The 21022-nt window shown below is 57.1% G+C and overlaps 1 protein-coding gene across 1 annotated transcript in view; it reads left to right on the top strand.

Moving 5' to 3' along the window:
* Nucleotides 1-12614, top strand: part of CACNG4 (calcium voltage-gated channel auxiliary subunit gamma 4) — a gene marked incomplete at both ends in the record, with an annotated part of 55678 nt that extends 43064 nt beyond the window's left edge. The window contains 3 exons of the mRNA XM_081219548.1: nucleotides 3102-3185; nucleotides 7921-8061; nucleotides 12076-12614. Of these exons, the coding sequence (XP_081075674.1) occupies nucleotides 3102-3185; nucleotides 7921-8061; nucleotides 12076-12614 (764 nt within the window). The remainder of the gene's footprint in view (nucleotides 1-3101; nucleotides 3186-7920; nucleotides 8062-12075) is intronic.
* Between the last annotated feature and the right edge of the window lie 8408 nt (nucleotides 12615-21022).

Below are 21022 nucleotides of genomic sequence, written 5' to 3'. Positions count from 1 at the left end.
AGCTGTCGGCACGCTCTGAGCAGAATCGCCTGCGGTGAGATGCGTTGTGTGTACACGCGGCCCCAAGAAAGGGAAATGTCTCTTCCTATCGTATAGTTGGACTGATGAACCATAACTGCACATGGTTACGCAGCCACTAAAAACAATGTGTCAGAAAATCTGTTATGTTGGGCAGTGTGATCCCTATTTACAGTTTCTATCAAATAGAAAATATCACCCTAAATGCAGAGTGGAGGTTTGCAGAATACATCGGAAGGACATTTGGAACTAACGTGTCTACATGCAAGCTAGTTTCAAAACCTGCTTTCTTTTCTGATCGAATATGTAAATATGCGGTTTCCTGGCAAAGCATAGTTTTAGCATCATAAGTGGTGCAGCAAAAGCTTTACTTCCCTAGTCCCTGTGCTATTGCCTTCTAAGACTGTCAGCAACTTTTGGATGAGTATCAACTTATTGTTTTTTTTAAATCTATAGGTATTGACCTAGAGAAGTGTGTATCATTATTACATGAAAAAAGTAGGTTACAGAGTAAAGTGTATTGTGTTATTCCTTTTGCAAAATAAGGGATATAACCATCCTGGAAACCAGCTTGTCTGTCCCTTATAACAAACACGCAGCTGTCCCGTCACCCAGCAATTACTCTCCTGGGCATTTAGCCCAGAGAAATGAAGAGTTAGGTTCATCCCCAAACCTGTTCATAGCAGCGTTATTGGAAATAGCTGGAAACCCCAGGTGTAATAGCTGGACATAATCCAGATGTCATGAACTGTAGTACATCCATGCCGTGGAATATTGCTCCGCAGTCAAAAGGAGCAAACTATTGATACTTACCACAACTTGGTGAATCTGGAGAGAATTATGCTGAGTGAAAGAGACAGGCCCAACAGGTCACATGCTGTAAGATTCCATTTATAGAACCTTCTTGAAATGACAAAACTGTGCAAATGGAGATCATCTTAGTGGTTGCCTTGCGTCAGGGTCAGAGCCTGGTGGCCGGGATGAGGTGGACGTGGCTATAAAAGGGCAACACAAGGGGTCCTCCAGGTGGTAGAATGTTCCTGACTGTAGCAGTGTCAGGATCCTGGTTGGGATGTTCTCGCTGGGGAAACCGGGTGAAAGGTACATGGGATTTCCCTGCAGTGTTTCTCACAACTGCGTGTGAATCTACAATTACCTCCAAGTAAAAAGATTAATTTTTAGAAAACAGGGGGAGCCTCACACACATGCACACGTGGGAAGACGCACAGCTGACTGTTGACCCCTGGACATCAACTCTGAAGAGAGATTATTTACTTCTTGTTCAGCCTCTTAATGTTTGACTGTTTCCACAAGCGTGGGGGACTTGGTGATTTTGTTTAGACCCGTAAAGTAGCCCCAGAAGTGTGCAGGGGGAGAGGGAAGGAGGGCAGAGGGCACTACCTCGCCCACCCACGCCTGGAAGACGCTTGCCCGGCATCTCCACGAACCTCCTGAAGCTGGGGTGCGGCCCGCGCTGGCCATCCTGACACCAGCCTGCCCTGGGGCTCCTTCCTCTTGCTCACAGGTACTCGTGGCTCTCCACCAAAGAGTAAGAGCCACGGAGCAAAGGGTGGGTGATGTCTGGGTCCCAAAGCAGCAAATCTCCCCTGAGCCATCAGCGCAGACCAGGAAATGCCTTTCAGTATCATGTCACATGACTCTCCCGAGATTCCCTAGATGAGGCCCGTGGTTGTCCCCATTCTCCAGAGCAGGAGACTGAGGCAGGTAGCTAAAACGCTCACGCTTGACCTGGCTCAGACGACACTGTGGAAGCGTACCCCACTCAAGGCGCCACCTCTGACACCCTCAGACTGTCCCCCACTGTCCCTGACCAAACCCAGCCTGCCCAGCAGTGGCCTGGAGACCAGCCCCCGAGCTCTCTGAAGGCAGCAGCTCATGGGCCCAGCTGAGGGGAGGCTGGGGGGGGCAGCTGACTGGTAAACGGGAGGTGCTGCAGGCGCCCCCAGCTTGTCGAGGCCCTTCTCTGTGGGAAGGACGGGGATGGAGGCTGGCCTGGCGCGGGCCCTGCTCCCTGCACCGTGCGCCTGACCAGGAGGTCCGGCCGGGATGTGGGAGGGTCAGCGAGACGCTCAGCAGCTGCTGCAGAACGAGAACGGCCTCCAGCTGAAAGCAGGCGGGCCCGTGTGGGGGCCAGGATGAGCTCCTTGTAGGGCCGGGGGCCCGGCCTGGGCATGCGGGGGACTGGCAGGACAGAGCCTGGCACCCTGTGCCCCCCGACCTGCATCCGCTTCTGCACCGCGCACGCCCACACTGCAGGGGAGCAGGCGCTGGGAGAGCTGGCAGAAGATTCCAGAAGGGAGGACTGGGCGGTCCTCCTGCCATCACTAAATTACTCAGAGTGTCCTGCGAAGGCTACTTCTCCGAGCAGGGAGGGAAACCAGGCAGGAGAGGGTCTGGGCCTTTCCGGGAGTTTCTCTTCCTTCTATCAGACCGAGTGAGGGGATTACAGTCACGTTGCCGACCGTGTGCAGATTCGGCCTGTAACGTAGGAGGTATTCACCATAACTGTGGGCTCGAGGGAGAGGGGAAGACAGACAGACAGACAGACACTGCCGCAGGAAGGTGGGCGGCAGATCTCATCCTGGCCCACAGCCCCTCTCCCTGCACGGGTCCTTCTCACCTCTGGCCGCACTGGACTTCCCACCCTCCCCAGATACACCGTCAGCCCCAGCCCTGCCTTTTCACAGCCCCGCCTCTTCACAGCCCCGCCTCTGCCTGGCTGGCCCCTCCCCCAACCCCCTGGGAAGGTCTTTGTCACCTTTCAAGCCTTGGCTCCGCAGTCCCCTTGGGCCCTGCTGGCCCAGGATGTTCTGCTTGAGGCCTCTCGTCCCTGTGTCCTGGTGCCCCTCACTCTCGCGGGTGTCCAGACGTGGACCGTAATGATGCGGCCAGCCTGGGGCGCGTCCCCCGCTGTGCGGTCCTTCTCTGTGCCCCACGCCCATCGGAGCGGCCCTTCTGTGCCCTCCACGCCCAGAGCCAGGCACACCCGGCCAGCGAGTCTGGGGAGAAAGGACGTGGAGCCCACGGAACACTTACACCGTTCTTTCCCTCACTCCCTGCAGGGGTCTATAAAGGGCACTGCTTCCGCATCAACCACTTCCCAGAGGACAACGATTACGACCACGACAGCTCGGAGTATCTCCTGCGTGAGTGCGGAGGATCCTTCGCTTCCTCTGTGGGTGGAGCGGGGGCCGGTGGTGGGCAGCCAGCTTGGGGGGAGGAAGATGGGCCCCAGGGGGGCGGAGGGGGCAGGTCCCTGGGTGCTCCCCTCACTCCCTTTCTGATTCCGAATTGTTAGTTCAGAGGATGGAGTGTTGTTCAAAGTTGCTGTGTTGTGCTGGGTGCCCCGGTGGAGTTGCTTGGCTGATAGGACCACGCCCGGGTGCGGCTGGGAAGATGGAGCGAGGGTGGGGGGATCCCTGCTCCCCAGGGCCGCCGTCTTCAGAGGAGCTGATTGCTGTGTCTGGTCCAGAGGTCAGGACGTAGGCTTGCCCGGGTTCGGCATCCTGGGGGCTGTGACACCCCAAGCATACGGCCCGGCCAGCCCTGGACCTGCCCACCCCTCCCCACCCCCAACCAGCATTCTAGTCTTGAAAAATCAGATTAAGTCACGCGCTGAAACAGCCATTGGGTGCCAGGCAGCCTGTGGGAGAAAGTGAGTAAGAGGGTGGGTCCAGCCTCGGGTATGTGGCCCTGAGTGTCTCCGGCACAGACCTGTAGAGCCCATGAGCTGCCCCTGCCCGGGTCCTGCAGCGGAGCTGGCCCCCAGACTGGAACCTGGAACTCAAAGGACAAACCCCGTCCCACACCCTAAATCCAGATCTCGTCCGTGGGCACCTCCCTGGGAGAAAGGATGGAGCCGCAGCCTGGGGAGGAACCTGGAAATGGAAAAAACGGCACCGTTTTGAAGTCATTTTCCCCTTTTGCATTAGCCAAGACGCACGCAGAGCTGCTCCCAGCAGCTCCCCCAGGGGCTCAGGCCAGCTTCATTTATGGGATCGATACCAGTGTCCTCAGAGGGAGCACGATTCACTCTGCACCTGCTTATGGATCATTCTTTTCTAAGAGAAAGGATTTTGGTTCTGAGTCATCTAGTGAAATAGAACAGCGTGCGGTTCCCCTGCAGCCTGGGGCAGCGTCAGGCCTGGAACCTGAAATAATTTAGCCAGATCTGCCTCCCATCCCTCCTCCCTCACCTTCTCCTCTTCCTCACGCCTGTGCTCTCTGCTTTCTGTGGGCCACCACTGAACCCAGCAAATGATAGTCCATAGGGCCGCCACAGATGGTTGTGCAGGTTGCACACTGCACAACTCAAGGGATGTCATTTGCATAGACTAGCGTATACATTACACTCTGTGAGTTGCATGGTGCGTGGCCTGCACAGCCATCTGGGGTGGCTGCTGGTGAAAGCCAGCCCTGACGCGGGACCTCCCCTTGTTTGCCAGCCCAGGGCAGTCAGATGGTCCCTGAGGCTCTGAGGGCAGATTTGCTAACCTGGCCACCTTGGGACTGCACGGAAGCAGCTCCTGGAGAAACACGCCATTCCCTCCCCACTTCCCACATGAACTTGCCTGAGGTTAATCGGCGTGGGCTCTGCCTCTTTACTCCCTTGCCCTCCCCGCCCCTTCATGGTCCCCAAAGTGCTGGGATCTCTTTCTGGATGGGCCTCATGGCACATCAGCCCAGAGGTCAGACGATGTGGCTTCCTGGGGTCCCAGCAGAAAGCAGAGGGGACACTCGGATGGGATGAAGGAAGGACATTTAGTGAAGGACTAATTACAGAGGTGTGGGCGGGGCTAAGGGAAACCTACAAGGGGCGGTGAACACACCGCGGCTAGCAACAGAAGGACCCCTTACAGCCCTCGGCCTGAAGAGGTGGGAGAGGCAGGTATGGACACTTGCGCCAGGGGAGCTGTAAGGACAGGCCGCCTGGCAGGGGCTGTGGCCTTTATGACAGAGTGCAGCCACCTTATCCTCGTCCTCATCTGCAGGAAGGAAGCCAGGGGAATAACCGTCTCCCCTGCACTCTCCTCCCAAAGCTGGAGTCGGGGGACCCTGATGATCCGGTCCCTGGCATCAGCCTCCCAGGGCCCAGAGCAGGACGGAGAGAGGTGGTCCGAGGACTGGGAGGGGCAAACCGAGCATGTGCTGCACACACACCAATCCAGCTTCAGGCTCCTGCTGTCCTCAAACCCTACCAGTGGCGCCCCGGGGCGGGGCGTGAGGGCTGGGAGGGCCCCAGCAGCAATTTTCCCAAATAAAATGATGGCAACTGCACATCAGCAATCAAAGCTCATCTGGGAAGGAAATGTTTCCTCATTTGTGCACCGTGGGGAGCCAGCGGGGATCATTCAGGAGCCCACGGAAGAGAAGGGGTGATGGCTTTGGGGCCTGTGATCTCAACTGCTGGTGGAGAGGGCAGAGTTGACTCTCCACCAGGGAAGTGGTTTTCCACTCAGGGGCTACAGAAACAACGAGAATTGGCCCTGAAATCGAGCCCCAGAGTGCAGGTGCCTGTGAGCTTGGAGCCAGAGGGAGTGGGCAACATTCCAGGACAGATCAAGGTCGCGGTCGCTGCGGCCATCCGGCCTGAGTTTCCCTGATTCCTTGCCGTTTCTCTCTGTTGAGCCCGCTGGCCTCAGGGGCTCCCGTTCCTCTTGCCCTGGGCCTGGTCCCCCTTCTCCAGGCTCCGCATTTCGGGTTGGGTGTGTGGTTTCTATGCTAACCCCAGAGTGCTGGTGTCAGGGCTGCTGGGAGCCCACGGCGAGCCTGAGGGCGAGTGAGGAGGAGATGCCCACCCTCTGGGCAAACACAGATCCTTGCCAGGGCTTGATGTAGCCACAGGGCCATGGGCTGGACGTCGGCCCCGCTCTGTGCAAGACCCAGCCTGCACTGCGGTTGGTGCCTGCAAGTCTAGAGCTCCGGGTGAGCCCACGTGGCAAAGGATGGTGCTCACGTGACTTACGCGGGCAGGACGGACGGCTCTGGGCCAGGCCCGACCTTGGAGATGTTAGAGGCTCCAGGCTTCCCTCGCTGCAACCCCTCTGACCCACCTGCAGAACGGGGGCATCGAGGGGGACCCGGTCCCCCTTTGCCGGCCCGCACGGATCAGAGGCGCATTTCAAAAGCCCACAGGAAACCTCCTCCCAAAACCTGCGGCTGTGAGAAGGCAGAGGGAGAAGGAGGGGGAGGCAGAGAGAAGAGCTTCATTTACTGCCCCAGACAAGCCCCTCTCTGTGCAGCAGGGCGCACACTGGTGGGCTTACAGACAGGGAGACAAACGCTGCCTTCAGAGGCTGAAAGGCCGCAAACGAGCTCAGCTGGCTCAGGAGGGGGGCCTGCCAGTGCTCACTGTCCCCTGCCGGCCCCCAGGGTCCACGGAGCCGGGATTTCTCCTGGGCTGGGAGGCCGAGCTCGGGGTTCTGCTCACGTGCCCCTTCCCTTCCTCCCGCCTCCTCTCCCAGCCAGATGCTCAGGGAGGGGGACCCGCATCCCCTAGGGCCCTACTAAGCACCTGATGTACCTTATTCCATCGGACTCTCATCACAACACTTGCAGGTAGTGTGTTCTTTTCCTAAGGCTGCTGTAATAAATTACCACAAACTGGGGGGCTTAGAACAACAGAAATGTACCCCCACACAGAGTGGAGGCCAGATGTCTTCACTCAGGCGTTGCCAGGGCTGTGCTCCCTCCAAAGCCTCTAGAATCTTTCCCGCCTTTTCCAGCTCTGGCAGCCCCGGCATCCTTGTCTTGAGCTGTATCATTCTTTCTTCTGTCTCCGTCCTCACGTGGCTTCTCCCCACGGGCTCTTCTGCTGTGTCGCTTCCTCTTCATATTAGGGCGCTTGTCACTAGACTTAGGGCCCACCGTAACCTAGGATGGTGTCATCTCGAGATCCTTAACTTACTCACAGCTGCAAAGACTTTTCTCCAAATCTGGTCACACTTATAGGTACCAGCAGTTAGAATGTGGACATAGATTTTGGGAGGCCACAATTCAACCCCTACAGGTAGGTATTACTACTCTCCCCAGGTTGTAAAAGAGGGGAGTGAAGTGGTCTGAAGCTAGCTGCCCTGGTCGCCCCGCTGGGCAGTGCACAGCTGCAGATCTAGCTCTGTGGGACGCCGCAGTCCATGGACGTGCTCCCCTGTCCAGCCACCTCCTCCTCGATGACCTCACGAGGTCCGGAGCTTCTTGGGGTGATGACGCTGGTGTTGACGGAGATGGGAGATCAAGGCTGTCACTTAAGGAGTGTGTGCTATGGGCAGGGCCTTTGCTAAATAAGCCCATTAGATGTGCAGAACCCACCCTAGACATAGGTCTGTTATGAACTGCGTCCCACTACTAGGGAAACCCAGTGTTAGGGAGGCCACACCTTGGCCAAGGCCACACAGCCAGTGTGTCACAAAGCAGGGTACCCAGGCCCACCGAAGGCAAAGCTTGTGCCCTCGGCCGCCCATCTGAGCTGCCTCTCTCGGATCCACTCCCCAGCATCCCGGAGGCTTCACGGAGACGGTGTCCACGAGCTGTGACGGGCTGTCTGACAGTGTTTTCGTGCCTGTTGCTGTGGCCTCCCTGGTGGCTCTGAGGGGGTCTCCCCCCGTCTGGCTGGCAGAAGTGGGGCCCACATCCAGGGAGAGCCTGAGACGTGGGCAGATGTGATTCCAGGCCACGGGGCGCCCAGGGGGAGTGACCAGCAGGCCGGGGCCATCACTTGGTGGTCCACCCTGCCCAGCTCCCTACCCACCTCGGGTCTCCAGGGTGGGATGGGAATCCTCAAAGTCAGCAGAAGGGCCTTGAGAGCTTCGGGGCCGACGCCCATGGCCAGGCCGGGAGGACGGCCAGCCCCACGGCCCTCTCTCTGTGTCTCCTGCTGGCCAGGCCTCGTGCGCGCCTCCAGCGTCTTCCCCATCCTCAGCACCGTCCTCCTCCTGCTCGGCGGGCTCTGCATTGGCGCCGGGAGACTCCACAGCCGCAAGAACAACGTCGTCCTCAGCGCCGGCATCCTCTTTGTGGCTGCAGGTGAGCCGTCCGCTCTGGTCCCCGCTGCACAGAGCGCTCGTCTGCGGCGTGCGGTGGGGGTGACGGGGGGGGGCAGGTCGTAACATCGCCGTGGGTGACGCGGGTCCAAAGCACAGGGCGCCGGGTAGGGAGTGGGGAGCAGCTGCTTAACAGGTATGGGGTCTCCTTCTGGGTGATGTAAATGTTCTGGAACAAGCGGAGATGGTGGTTGCACAACACCATGAATGAACTAAATGCCACTAAATTGTGCACTTTAAAGGGTTAATTTTACGTTACGGGAATTTCACCTCCGTTAAAAATAAGAATAACTAGTCCAGGTGCGCAGAAGGCCACAGAGGGGCAGCGCTGGTGCCTTACAAGTCCCTGTCGGGGAGCCTGGCTGAGTTGGGGGTTGGGGCGGGCCTCAGAGGGATGCTCAGAAGCCAAGGCCTGAAGGAGTTGACCCGGTACAGACAAGGGGGAGGGACACAGGGCCGGCGAGGGGGCAGGAGCCCAGGGTGCCTGGGGCAGAGTGAGCGAGGGGGGCGCAGGGGGGAGCCCCACCTGCCCACCCTGACTGCCCGAGTCTCCTGGCTCCGAGATGGGCAACAGCACCTCTGCGCCCCCCAGAGCTGTGGGTGAGAGCAACCCATTCCCTGCCCAGTGGGTCCGAAACGGCTTAACACGGTGGCTCCTCTGAGCCTGGCCTCAGACAGCGCGCTGCGGCCGGAGGTGGGTCAGTGCTCACGCCTGGTCCAGGGGAGAATCCAGCGGCCTGAGTCGCCGGGGCTGGGGGCGTGGAGGGGCGTCTGAGGAGCAAAGCTCGGCCAGTGGCGTCCTCAAAACTCTGGGCAGCCCGGCGGGATGAAGATGACGGTGCAGCAGGGCTGGAGCAGCTGACTTCCTAGGCCTCGTTCCAGTAAATCAGCGTGAGAAATGTCACAAAGCTCCGCCCGCAGCCCTTTCCTGAATTGTCATCAAAGCTCCTTGCACTGTCCTAAGGGCGTTCTCGCTTTCAAAGAGCCTTTTTCTCACGCCGGACCTGTAAGGCAGAGCGGAGCGAGGGTCCCTGTGCCTGGTCTCTGAACCCTAAATCGGCCCAGTGGCACCGTGTGGGTGACAGTGAGGCTCCCAGTCATCAGGCCGGGCTTCCCTCACTGGCCCAGGAAGGGACCGGCGAGGGGCGCGGCCCACGTAAGTCCCCGGAGGTCATCTCATCCCCATCTCTTCTCATGGCTTCTCTTGGAGAAGGAAGGTGACTGCCGTTTGCATCGCGGAACTGCGGGCCACAGCTACTCAGGGACGGGCTCAGAATCTCAGGGCCAGGGCTCCTGGCTGGCATGCTTGTGCTTTTTCTCCCGCCCCACTTCAGTCTTTGTCTCCTTCCAGTGCAGTAAATATATGTGTGTGTGCATCTGCGGGGGATGTATGTGAGTGAGGAGTGTGTGTGTGTGTGAGTGTGTATGTGAGTGTGAGCGTGTGTGTGACTGTGTGTGAGTGTGTGAGCGTGTGTGTGTGAGTGACTTGAGTGTGTGTGAGCGTGTGACTGTGTGTGTGAGCGTGAGCGTGTGAGTGTGTGAGTGTGTGAGCATGTGTTGGAAAGGAGGATCTCCTTAGGAAGAAGCAGCACGCTCCTTCCTGGCCAGGTCCCTATCCTGTCCCTTCTCCTCACCTTAGCCCAGAACGGGGGCAAGGCAGGAAGGCAGGGACACACCCCATTCTTCCTCCTCCTCCAAGCAGGCAGATTGCTCAAGGTGTGGACTTGAATCCTGCTGTGGCGTTTGAATCCTGTCCCCTTTCCTTTCCCGAGGAAGGAAAGAAGACTTCCATTAACACCAGTTGCCAGTGCTGCACAAGTGCACCCCCATCACCCCAGCTCCTGAGGAGGTGGTCACGTGGCCCAGGCGGTTTCCCTGAAGTCACCCGGCGGCAACGACAGGCTGAGCCCAGGGCTGTCAGCCTCTAAAGTGCGCTGCCCCCTGCATTGCCTGTTCCCCCTGGAGGAACCTTCTCAAAGGCATCTCCAGATGCCCTGGGTCTCCAGAGGGGCTGTGGAGCCCGGGGCGCAGAGACACTCAGCTGAAAGCACAGGTCTAGCCACAGAGGAGAGGATGTGGCAGCAAGAAAACACAATGGCCATGCAGGCAAGCAAGGGGCTGTTCGTTGGTTCCCATTTATTCCCTGGATCAAGGAGCCCCGATCGTGGGCCAAGGCAGCGCAGACCCAGAGTCACGCCCAGGGCCCGGCAGTGAGGTGAGACGAGCCGTGAATAATTCTAGGTGGAAAATGATCGGAGCCTCAGGAGAAGTCTGGTCTGAAGGCTGGGAGAGTCAGAAGAGGACGCCAGTAACTTCTTTGGGAACATGGAATCAGCTGGGATGTGATCTACAGAGCATTCTTATGACTTGTGCAGAATAGGGGAAGGAGAGACAAAGCCAGCAGGCAGGGGAGGAGGGACGGAAGGAAGCAAACCGTGATTGTGAAAACCCGTGTCAGTGGGGGCTCTTCTGGAGCACAGCGGAAGGGGAGAGGAGTCCAGACCTACAGCTGGATCGCTGAGCCCTTAGCAGGACATACTCCAACCCATCCACGCTGGGAATGGTGCAGTAGGAAGATGCACAGAGGACCTGGGCAGGGCATAGATGATACAACACATTACGATAAAACACAATAGACTGTGATAGAACTCAAAGCATGCTCTGTGTGTGCTGGGCGCGGTGCTTTCTATGCAGTAGCTCGTTGAAACCACACACCCACCCAGTGCAGTGCGTGCCACTGGCATTCCCACTTTGCACATGAAGACCCTGAGAGGTAAGTAATTCGCATAAAGTTCCAGAGATGAGAGTCGGTAGAACCAGGATTCAAACCCAGGCAGCTCGGCTCTGCTCAACCTCACTGATAATGAGAGAAAATCACATAAACACACTAATGGGTTTCACCTCCCAGACTGGCAAAGATCCAGAAGTTTGATACTATGAAGTATAGGCTGATGAGACATTTTGTGCTGCTATGGAGGGTGCTTGAGCTGGGACTCTGAATTCAAACACAACCACGCACAGCTCAAGATCGTGGGACAGAAAAAGGACATTAGTGGAGACCCCAGTGAGATCCGAGAAAAGTCTGGAAGGTAAATGGATAGTAGCACACCAGGTGGGCTTCCTGGTTGTAACAAATGTACCCGGTAATGTAGGACGTTAATGGGGGAAAACGGAACGGGAAGTTGGAAAGGGGCTCTCCCTGTACTGACTTCACACCTTTTCAATAAATCTAAAATTATCCCCAGATAAAAGTTTGTTTTTAAACGCACACACCCAGTGGGGCAGCAGTTTCACTTCAAGGAATTCATCACATTTTTACTCACGCGTGTGTGGAATGATGTAGACATAAGGCTGTCTCATAGCCGAGGGCTGGAAGCCACCTGCATGTCCAGAGCAGAGGCCTGGGTAGATGCCCCTGCGGCGGGGTTGGTGCCATGAGCAGTTAGAAAGACAGAGACAGCTCTTCCTGTCCTGATAGGGAACTCTCTCTCGGGTGGAGACAGTTGAGTGAAAAGGCAAGGGGCCAAAGAGTATTGTGCAAAGAAAAAGATGGAAGAGAGAGAGGTGGAGGGAGGGAGAGCGACTGGATATGGATATGAGAAGGATATACGAGAGAAGATAACAGTAGCTGCCTTAGGAGGGGAACTGGGTGGTAAGAGCCTGTGTTTTATTATATACTCACCCAAACTCTGTACTTCATTACCCATTCAAAATCAACTGCTTTTACTTAAAATTAGCAACCAGAACAAAGACATACCCACCAAAAAGGGGAGTGGCCACCATCCCCTGCTCCACCCATCTGCCTCCTGCTCCACCAACTGCCTTCTACTCCACCCCTCCCCTGCCCAGCAGCCCCTGCTCCGAGCACCAGCCCCTGCCCCGCCCACATGCCCCTGCTCCACCCACCTGTCCTCTGCTCCGCCCACCTGCCTCTGCCCAGCTGTGGGTCTAACCTCTCTCTGCCTTTGTTCCCCACCCTCTCCTGCTTCCCTTTCAGGCCTCAGTAACATCATCGGCATCATCGTCTACATTTCCAGCAACACGGGAGACCCCAGCGACAAGCGCGACGAAGACAAAAAAAACCATTACAACTACGGCTGGTCTTTTTACTTCGGAGCCCTGTCTTTCATTGTGGCTGAGACCGTGGGCGTCCTGGCCGTAAACATTTACATTGAGAAAAACAAAGAGTTGAGATTTAAGACCAGACGGGAGTTCCTTAAGGCTCCCTCCTCGTCACCCTACGCCAGGATGCCGAGCTACCGGTACCGGCGACGGCGCTCGCGGTCCAGCTCCAGGTCCACCGAGGCCTCCCCGTCCAGGGACGCATCTCCGGTGGGGCTGAAGATCGCCGGGGCCATTCCCATGGGCGAGCTGTCCATGTACACGCTGTCCAGGGAGCCCCTCAAGGTGACCACGGCCGCCAGCTACAGCCCCGACCAGGAGGCCGGCTTCCTGCAGGTGCACGACTTCTTCCAGCAGGACCTGAAGGGAGGCGTGCACATCAGCATGCTCAACCGGCGGACCACCCCGGTGTGAGCTGCCCCGTCCTCTCGGCACCGGCCTCTCCCCAGATGGGCGGCTTGGACCCCACAGGGGCATCTGACCCTTAAGACGGACCAACAACAGACTGAGGCCACACCCCACCCTCCCGGGTCTCCAGAATGGGTCGCGGGCTGGCTTGGAGCGAAGCCCCGGAGATGGGAATCAGAAGCAAGAAGGCTGATTTTATCCCCCAAGAGGGTGTTTTGATGCCCCGGGGTTCCGAAATCTCCCAGGAGGCCCCAGAGCTCTCCTGAGGCTGCACAGCCTTGCCCCACCCGGGAAAACAAAATCGAGCCATTATCTCCTTTTGGAAACAAATCTTCTGCCAGAAGAACAGGCTTTTGGGCCTTCCCTCCCTGCCCGGGCTTCACCAGGCCCGCAGGGGCCTTTGGATGCTGGTCAGCTGCTTTTGAACCCAAGGTTCTGGCATCTGTGAGCCGCAGGCGAGGAAGCCGAAGTTTGCCCCCTTTCCCTCCGTCTGTCTGTCTGTCTGTCTCTGGCAGCGGCCGCTTGTTGGGATAACACCGATGCTGAGGAGAGAGCCTGTGACCACCTGGTGCTCTGGCCTTTGTGCTGTCCGGGGCCGCTTCCCTCAGCCTGGGGACATCGAGGCCTGTGGAGGAATCCGTGGGGTTTGGGGGCGTCTTTGCTGGCCTGGGCATGAGGTAAAGGCTCTCCTCTCTGCTTCTGGAAGGTTCTGCCTCACATGGAAAGGGCAGAACTCACTGACTGTATACTTGAGAGTCAGGAAGATTCCACGGGTCAGAGGAAGGGTGGCCTCTTACTTTGCCCCCCCCACCTCTGCCCACTGGCTTGAGGAGCAGCTCTGCCCCTCCTCGGGGGTCATAGGGACAGACCTTCCCCCCAGGTGTTTGTCAACAAGAGCCTGAACCTTGTGCAAGAAAGGGAGACCCGAGGGCGAACAGAGACCCAAAGATCAGAACAAACCCCCGTTTCCGGGATGGTCGCTCAGCCTGATTTCTTGCAGAAACGCCAGGAGAGCAGCGTTACATTCATTCTCTCGTAAACAGTGGCAGCGGCCCTGCCCCAAGCCCTGTTACTGTCGCCTCTCGTGCTCTCGCCCCGCCCCTGAAAGCACTCAGCGAGGAAGTTTGGATGAAAGGGCCGAGCACCTGGGAAGGGAGGCGGCAGGTTCCATGCTTGACGCTTTTCCAACCGTCTCTCCCCTCCGGAGGCAAGCAGATGATGTGGAAGTGTGTCCGGGCTCAGGGGGAAAGCTTTCTGGAACACGGAGCTGAGCCTCTTTTATATAAACACGTGCTTTCTGAAGACAGATCCTTTCTTACTTTTTGAGACCTGGTAATCCCTCTGAAGCAGTTGTCTGCGATGCCGGTAGCTGTCGTACTCAGAAGTGACAAGCAAATTCTTACCTCAGCCACCTGCTCGTGGACCCCCTGGGCGGACTCGGCCCCAGGAGTTCAGATCCGGGTCATGGTCGTCGCCATCCTCCGCCGCCCCCAGAGGGGACCTCCACACGTCCCGCCCCCAGTGACCGCGTGCCGGGGCCCCTCCGCGCTTGCTCGAAACCCTTCCCTCCCGTCGAGGTTGGCTTTGTGTGGCTTGTCCAAGCATGTACAGCAGTGAGTGCTGGAGTGTCCGGGCTCGTGGCCTGCCCCTGCCCGCCCTCCCCCTCCGCCTCCCCCTCCCCAGGCCATGACACCATCGTACCAGGCTAGAAGGATGGGGGCAAAATCCGGGGACTCATCCCCCAGCAAGGTCACTTCCAAAAGCAGGCAGCCTTGTCCTTTCTTCCACGTAAGCCACCTTCCCACCTGCTGCCCTGGAAGTTTCCATCATTTCGTGGAGAAAGCTGTGTTCCGATGAATCCTACCTCTTGCCCAGTCCCAGGAAGAGAAGGCAGGGCCCACTTTCGGGACCAAGAAAGTAGAAAGAAGCGACAGGAGGGACAGAAGAGCAGGGAGCGGAGCCCCCTCAGCGCCTGTGCTCTTCACAGCCTTTCCCCCACCGCTGCCCCAGGTTCTGGTCGCCCCCTCCTCCTCGCCTGCCCTCGCTCCGAGACCTGCGCCCACGGGGGCACCGGGTGGCCTGTGGCCCTCACACTCCCCCGACCCCACGCCCTCTCCATCCCGCCCCTGTGTGTCTCGCCACTTAAGCCCCTGTGAATCCCGTACCTACTACTGGTTTTGGGTTGTTAGTTCTGTCTTTTTTTTAATTAAATAAAAACATTTTTAAAACGTTCTCTTCTCGAGGGGGGAGGGGGGAGGGAGGAGGTCCCTGCAAGTCTTCGTGGGCACTTAGTGTCCTCAGATCTAGGAGATGCTGGGGACCCTCCAGGAGAAGGGGGAGGCGAGAGCGGACCCTGTGCTGGTCAAGGCCAGTTTCTCTGGGTTTTGTCCGGGTCACTGGCCACCTCCCCGGCACCACCAGCTGGCTTTACGCTCCTGGGTGATGCCATGGAGGTGCCTTTTCACAGAGGAGCCAGAAGAGGGACAAGCCACCCCCGGTGTGGGGGAGGCATCTGGGCAGCTGAGCAAGCCAGGCCTGTCTTTAGAGTCTGCAGGGCAGGCGCTGGCTGGACACAGCTGCAGCCTCAGGGGCACCAAGCTGCCTGGTGGGTTCCTAAAAAGTCCCATAACCAGCCTCCTTCCCGTCCCAATTCCAAAATGAATGAGAAGCAGATAGAGAATTCCTGTCCCAGAGTGTGAGCTTCTGTGCCTGGAGGAACTGGATGGGAGAATGCAGCTCCAACCAGAGGTCAAATGGCACGGAGCCACCCAATCCCAGGCATGGCAGCTGGCTGCCCCGGCTCCCAGCCACCGGGAGGAGAGAAATCAGGGATGGAGAGGGGGACCAGAGAGACCCCTCTGATCAAGATACTGCACAGACCCACGCCAGTCATGGTGCAACCCGCCAGGCTCACGCTGGCGGGTGGGCACTGGCTGTACGTCCACCCACCCCTTGGACCGCCTTTGAGGATGGATAATCAGCATCCTTCCCTGGTCCCACTGGAGCTGCACCCCAGGGCACCTTCACATCCAGTGACATGTTCCCCTCTCTTTCAGGACCAAGATGGTGAGTTTTCTTCCTGAGAGCCGTGGCCTTCTCTGGTCCTCTTGGAGCCAAGATGCACTGGACTCTTGAGCTTCCTTCAGGAGAACGCTGGTGTGTCACGAAGGCCTTTCCCAGGGCTTTGGGAGCGAGGCTGAGGGCCCAGTGTCCTCACATCCCGGCCCTTGTGGCTGCAGGAACCGGCTCGTCTGAACTTTCAGCCCTGGCTTTTTAACCCTCTTTCTTCCTTCCTGAGACAGGCACCTGGGGAAACTGACGTTCCATGGGGCGCTGAGCCACCCGGTGCTGGGGCAGGGGACCTCCGCCCTGTCCCACCCCCCGACACCTGCCAAGCTCCGGGCTCACGGCTCTGCCAGCCTGGAGCCACGACACTCGGCGTTGGCACCAGGGGCCAGAACTTCTGGTTATTTTTAGCCCTGAGGAGATGCTTTGCAGCGGTCCTGGGCGGACTCCCGTGCAGCCTGCATTCAGCGCCGCGCTACGGCCTCCATCCAACGCGGGGCTCACACGGTCTCGCGTTTCAGTTCAACGAAAAACTCTGTCTCCATAACCGGCAGAGTTAGAGCCGCGGGAACCGACACGGAAGTGGGTGGTCTAGGGCCCAGAGCCCCGCTCCTGCCCTCACTTTACCCTTTACCTGTATCACTCCGCGTAGCCTAATGACGTTGCCAACCACCCCGAATGCAGAATGGCTTAGTACAATGGAAGTCTATTTGTCACTCATAGAGTCCGATCCATGGGGCGGGTACACTGTGTACAGAATACACACTGTCATTCAGAGGTTCAGAGACCTGCCGTGGAGGCTCTGCCATCCACAACATGGGCGTCTAAGGTTGCCCTTGGCGTTGACATCTAGCGGGCAGATGGAGAAGGGGGAAGGCAGGTGGTCTTGTGGGTAGAGGGTGTCGTGAGAGGTTTTAATGGACCAGGAAGTTGTGACATCCCCTTCTGCACACATGCCACTGGCCAGAGCTCAATCACGTGGTCCCACCTGAGAGCCGGGAGACCGGCTGTGTAGTCTAGCCAGGGACAGAAGGAATACAGTTTGGGGCACAGCTGGTCAGTCTCAGCTCCTGGTCTGGGTCTTTGGGCATCTCCCTCTTTTGCCTCCCCTCCCCGATCTTTTTGGGAGTGCCTACTTGAAACTGACCCCTTTGCCTGGGACTGCATCAGCCTCTGTGTGTCCAGAGCCCCTCCTCCAGCTCCACAGTTGAAGTCGGGCCTCTTCTCTGCTCTGGATGCCCCATCTGTAAAATGGGTCCATGCTACCTCCTTCCTAGGTTAGAGGAGCAGGCTTGAGCTCAAGCCTTGATATAAACAAGAATCTCAGGATCACTGGACATCAAGACCAGCAGGAGTGGCAGGTATCTTAGGAATCATCTCATTCAATGTGCTCATCATAGAAAAGGAATCAAGTCCAAAGAAGGAGGTGAGGGAGATGGAAGGGAGAATAAAAGGAAGGAAAAAATTTTGAAGATCTTCATAACAAACTCAAAAGGGAGACACCACTAGCCCAGTGGTTCTCAAGTGGGGGGGGGGGTGATTTTACTCCCAGGGGACATTTGCCAATGTCTGGAGACATTTCTGGTTGTCACAGCGGGGGAGGGGATGCTACCGGCATCTCGTGGGTGGAGGCCAAGAATGCTTCTCAACACCCTGCCGTGCACAAGGCAGCCCTCCCCCAACCCCAAGAATAATCTGGCCCAAAATGTCAATAATTCCCAGGCTGGTTTTACAATGAGGGGAACCGAGGCACAGAAAGGGTGAGGATCACACAGCGAGTTTTCAGCACTTGCATCTAGGCTGTGGACACATTAGGAAAACTCGCTTATCTATTCTCAGTATGTCCTTTCCCTTCAACACACTTCAATTTCTGCCTTTCTCCTCTTCACTTCTGAGCCAACAGTTTTGAAAACAGGAGTTGGGGGTTGAAGAAGGAAATGGGAAAAAGGCCACATTTCCCTGGGTGAGGGTAGGTGTGCCTTGTCCCAGGGTCTGGGGACAAAAATGCTGATGGAATTGAACCAAAGGGCAGTGGTAGAGCAAGCCCAGACTCCTGGCCCAGCTGGACACTGGGCCAAACCACCCACTGCCGGCAGCTGCAGCCACGTCACCAAGAGCCAGAAAGACAGAGGTCAAATCCTCCAGCCACCGTTGGGCAGCACCGGCCAGTAATCCAAGCTCTCTCAGAGCCCCAGTTCCCTCCTGTCAGATGAGGAGGGTAACGCTTCCCTCCCAGGGCCGCTGGGAGAATGAATTAGACTTTAACTTAAGCAAACATTCATAAATACGCCAGCTTGGGGACTGGCCTTAGAGTGAGCTTTCAGGAGCGTCTGTCGACTAACAACACTCAAGGAGTTTCCCCAAAAGAATTATTCTAGAACAGCCCTGGGGGGAGGGGCTATGAGAGCCGGGCCCGCAGGGTGTCTGTGCCGGCAGCACTTTGGCTGGGGAGAAACCCGTCATTCAGCCGATCCAGGCACTGTGTGGTGCCCCCGGGTGGAGGCTTCTGTCCCAGTGGCTTCCCTGGCTGGTGCCCATTCATTTCTGCCCTCAGTGGTCCCCAGGCTGTGTGGGCAGAGGTCCTGTTTTAGGTCCCTAGCATGCAGTTGGCAATGGGAGAGGCCTGGCGGTGAGGAGAAGAAGATGGGGGGCAGGCCTCCCTGCAGGGAGCTCAGAGCCAGCCACGTGACTTCTGCTGCCTGCTCCTGGCTCCTAATATAGCACCCCTGGCCGCCCAGCCCTAGAGTCGGGCGGGGGAGGGGAGGCACCGAGGGGAGGGACCGAGGGGACCTTAGAATCCAGAGAGGGAGACGGGGCAGATACACCTGATACTGATATTTTTAAACTTGCAGCTTCCAATAAAACTGCTGGTGCCACCTGAGGAACAGAAGTCTGCGATCAAAGAGGGTGACCAACCCTCCTCCTCATGCCCACAGCTTCAGGAAAGGGGGCTTGGAGGGACCTACATCCTGACCTTTGTCCCTTGATAAGCGTTCTCGGAGATACGTTAACCCCTGTGAGATCTCCAGAGTCCACAAATTAAATAGCAAATAACTAGGTGCGTTTTTAAACAAATAATACTCATGTTTTTCTCATTCTAAGAGTATTACATTTCACCTTAAAAAAAATCTGCAACATGCAGAAAATTTAAAGAAGAAAACAATTCCAGCCCAAATCCCATCACCTAAGACGTAAGCACAGTTAAGGTTTCACTGCACCCAAATGTACGGGGGGTTAATACCCTGCCCCTGTTCACTGTTTTTCATTATGAGAATCTTCCCACGTCTTTAATTTAGATTATGCCTCGAAAACATAATCTTTAATGACTACATGACACAGAGATCGCACCATTTATATAACTATTGCCGGATCCGGGTCTCTAGATCTTAAACAGTGTCTGGATGAGACCAAAGTTCGGGCATATTCAGGCTGCCTTTGGTTAAGGTCGGGTGACTTCTCTGGGAATTCCCTGCCAGTCCAGTGGTTAGGACTCTGTGCTTTTACTGCCGAGGGCCAGGGCTCAACCCCTGGTGGGGAAACTAAGATCCTGCAAGTCGTGCAGCCAAAACAAAACAAAACAAAGCAAAATGATCTGGTGACTTCACACGATGAACTTCTGGCCCAGCTTTGTCCTAGTGGCTGGTGAAAAGACCAGGCTCCTTGTCCACCACCAAACACAGTCAGGATCTTGTCTGCGTACACACAGGGGGTCTGGGCTGTGGCGATCATGGCCTTCCTCCTCCACTCCCCGCCAGGAGGCTGTCTTCCCACGAAGTGCTTCTTGGAAAGCTGGGGCTGCTTCTTTCAATTACAAAACCTTCCAGTCACTGAGTGTATTAGCTAGTAAGGCTATGTAACGAATGACACCAACACTCAGTGCTCTTAAGCAACCATTAAATACCGTCACAGGATCTTATCTCTGCTTGGCAGAGGCAGGGTCAGGCTGGCTTGGCTCTGCTCCTGTGCCTGGGGCCTCGACTGGAAGACTCAGTGCCCGATGGTGGGGGCTGGAATCATCTCAGGCCACTCGGCTCACAGGCCTGGCAGGTGATGCTGGCTGCTGACAAAGACCTTGGCTTCAGTTTTCAGCCTGAATGTCTACACACGAGGTTTCTCATTACACAGTGGCCAGATCCAAGGGCAGGGGTCCCCAGAGCAAGAGGGAAAGGTGGGAATCTCAGAGGTCACAGAGCATCACTCCCACTGCACTTGAAGCGTCCAGTCGAAAACCTGCTGGAGGTCAAGGGGAGAGGAAGTGGACTCCACTTGTTGACGGGGAGTGGCAGGTTCTGGAGGAACGTGCGAGAGCAGGAATGCAGCTGCAGCCATTTGGGAAGATGCACTCTGGCCCCCTAGTCTCTCCAGGCTTCTCCACTGGCCAACCCTCCTTCCACCCTCCGTCTCCACTGTGTCCTCTGGAACTATCCTCCCGGGACAGATGAACCCTTCTTCTCCCCCAAGGACTCTCCTTTCCTCTGTCCTCCTGCTGGGCTTCCCTGCCAGGGTCCCAGTGTAACACTCAGGCTGCCCAGCCCCATCCTCAGTCCCAAGAGGTGTGGAACTGGAAAGGGAGAAGGGAGATCTGAGGGACCTTAGGATCCAGAGGAAGCTGGGGGGTAGATACACCTGATTCAGACACTTTTAAACTTGCAACTCCCAACAAAACTGCCGCTGCAACCTCAGGAACAGAAGTCTGCAATCAGAGGAGGTTATGAACTCATGTCCTTGGACTTCTAATTGCAGGAGAGGAGAGTGGGGGGATGCTGACACCTCCAAGCCATCACTCCTCCTCCCTCCTGGGGAAGAGCCTTCTCAGAGGGCCTGGGTAGACCACTGCGAACCCTTTCTCACCATTGTCATCTCCTGAACGCCCTCCTGGCTGCCTCTTCACATCATCAGAGGCTTCGCCTCTGCCGCGAAGCCCTCCTCTGCACCCCAAGTCCTGCCACATCAACGTCCACGGGGCCAACACTCCGACTCCTGGCCTCTCAGCTCTCCGGCCTGCTCACCTCCAGGGACCACCTGACCTTCTCATGTCCAGTCGCCTTCATCCCCAGCCTGGATCTCACCATCTCCCCTGACTGTCCCCCGCGCTGGATCATCAGGGCCCCCATCCTCCTCTGACCACAGCTTCCAATGCACCCAGTTCCTTTTCCCATCCCCCCACTATACCTGCTTTGCAACCTCATCAAGCCCTTCAGGGTCTTGACCTCACCATTTTCTCCCAACACGGTGACATTTCCAGGTCTCAGGGCGACCCTAACCATGACCTAACCAATCCTAACCAGACCTGACAAATCATCCTTTAAACCCACCCTTGCCCTCAGTTCCCTCAGCCTCTTCCTTCT

Source organism: Mesoplodon bidens, assembly GCF_964165515.1.
Source record: "Mesoplodon bidens genome assembly, chromosome: 19".
NCBI classification, from domain to species: domain Eukaryota; kingdom Metazoa; phylum Chordata; class Mammalia; order Artiodactyla; family Ziphiidae; genus Mesoplodon; species Mesoplodon bidens.
This window is presented reverse-complemented; position numbering and strand designations above follow the sequence as displayed.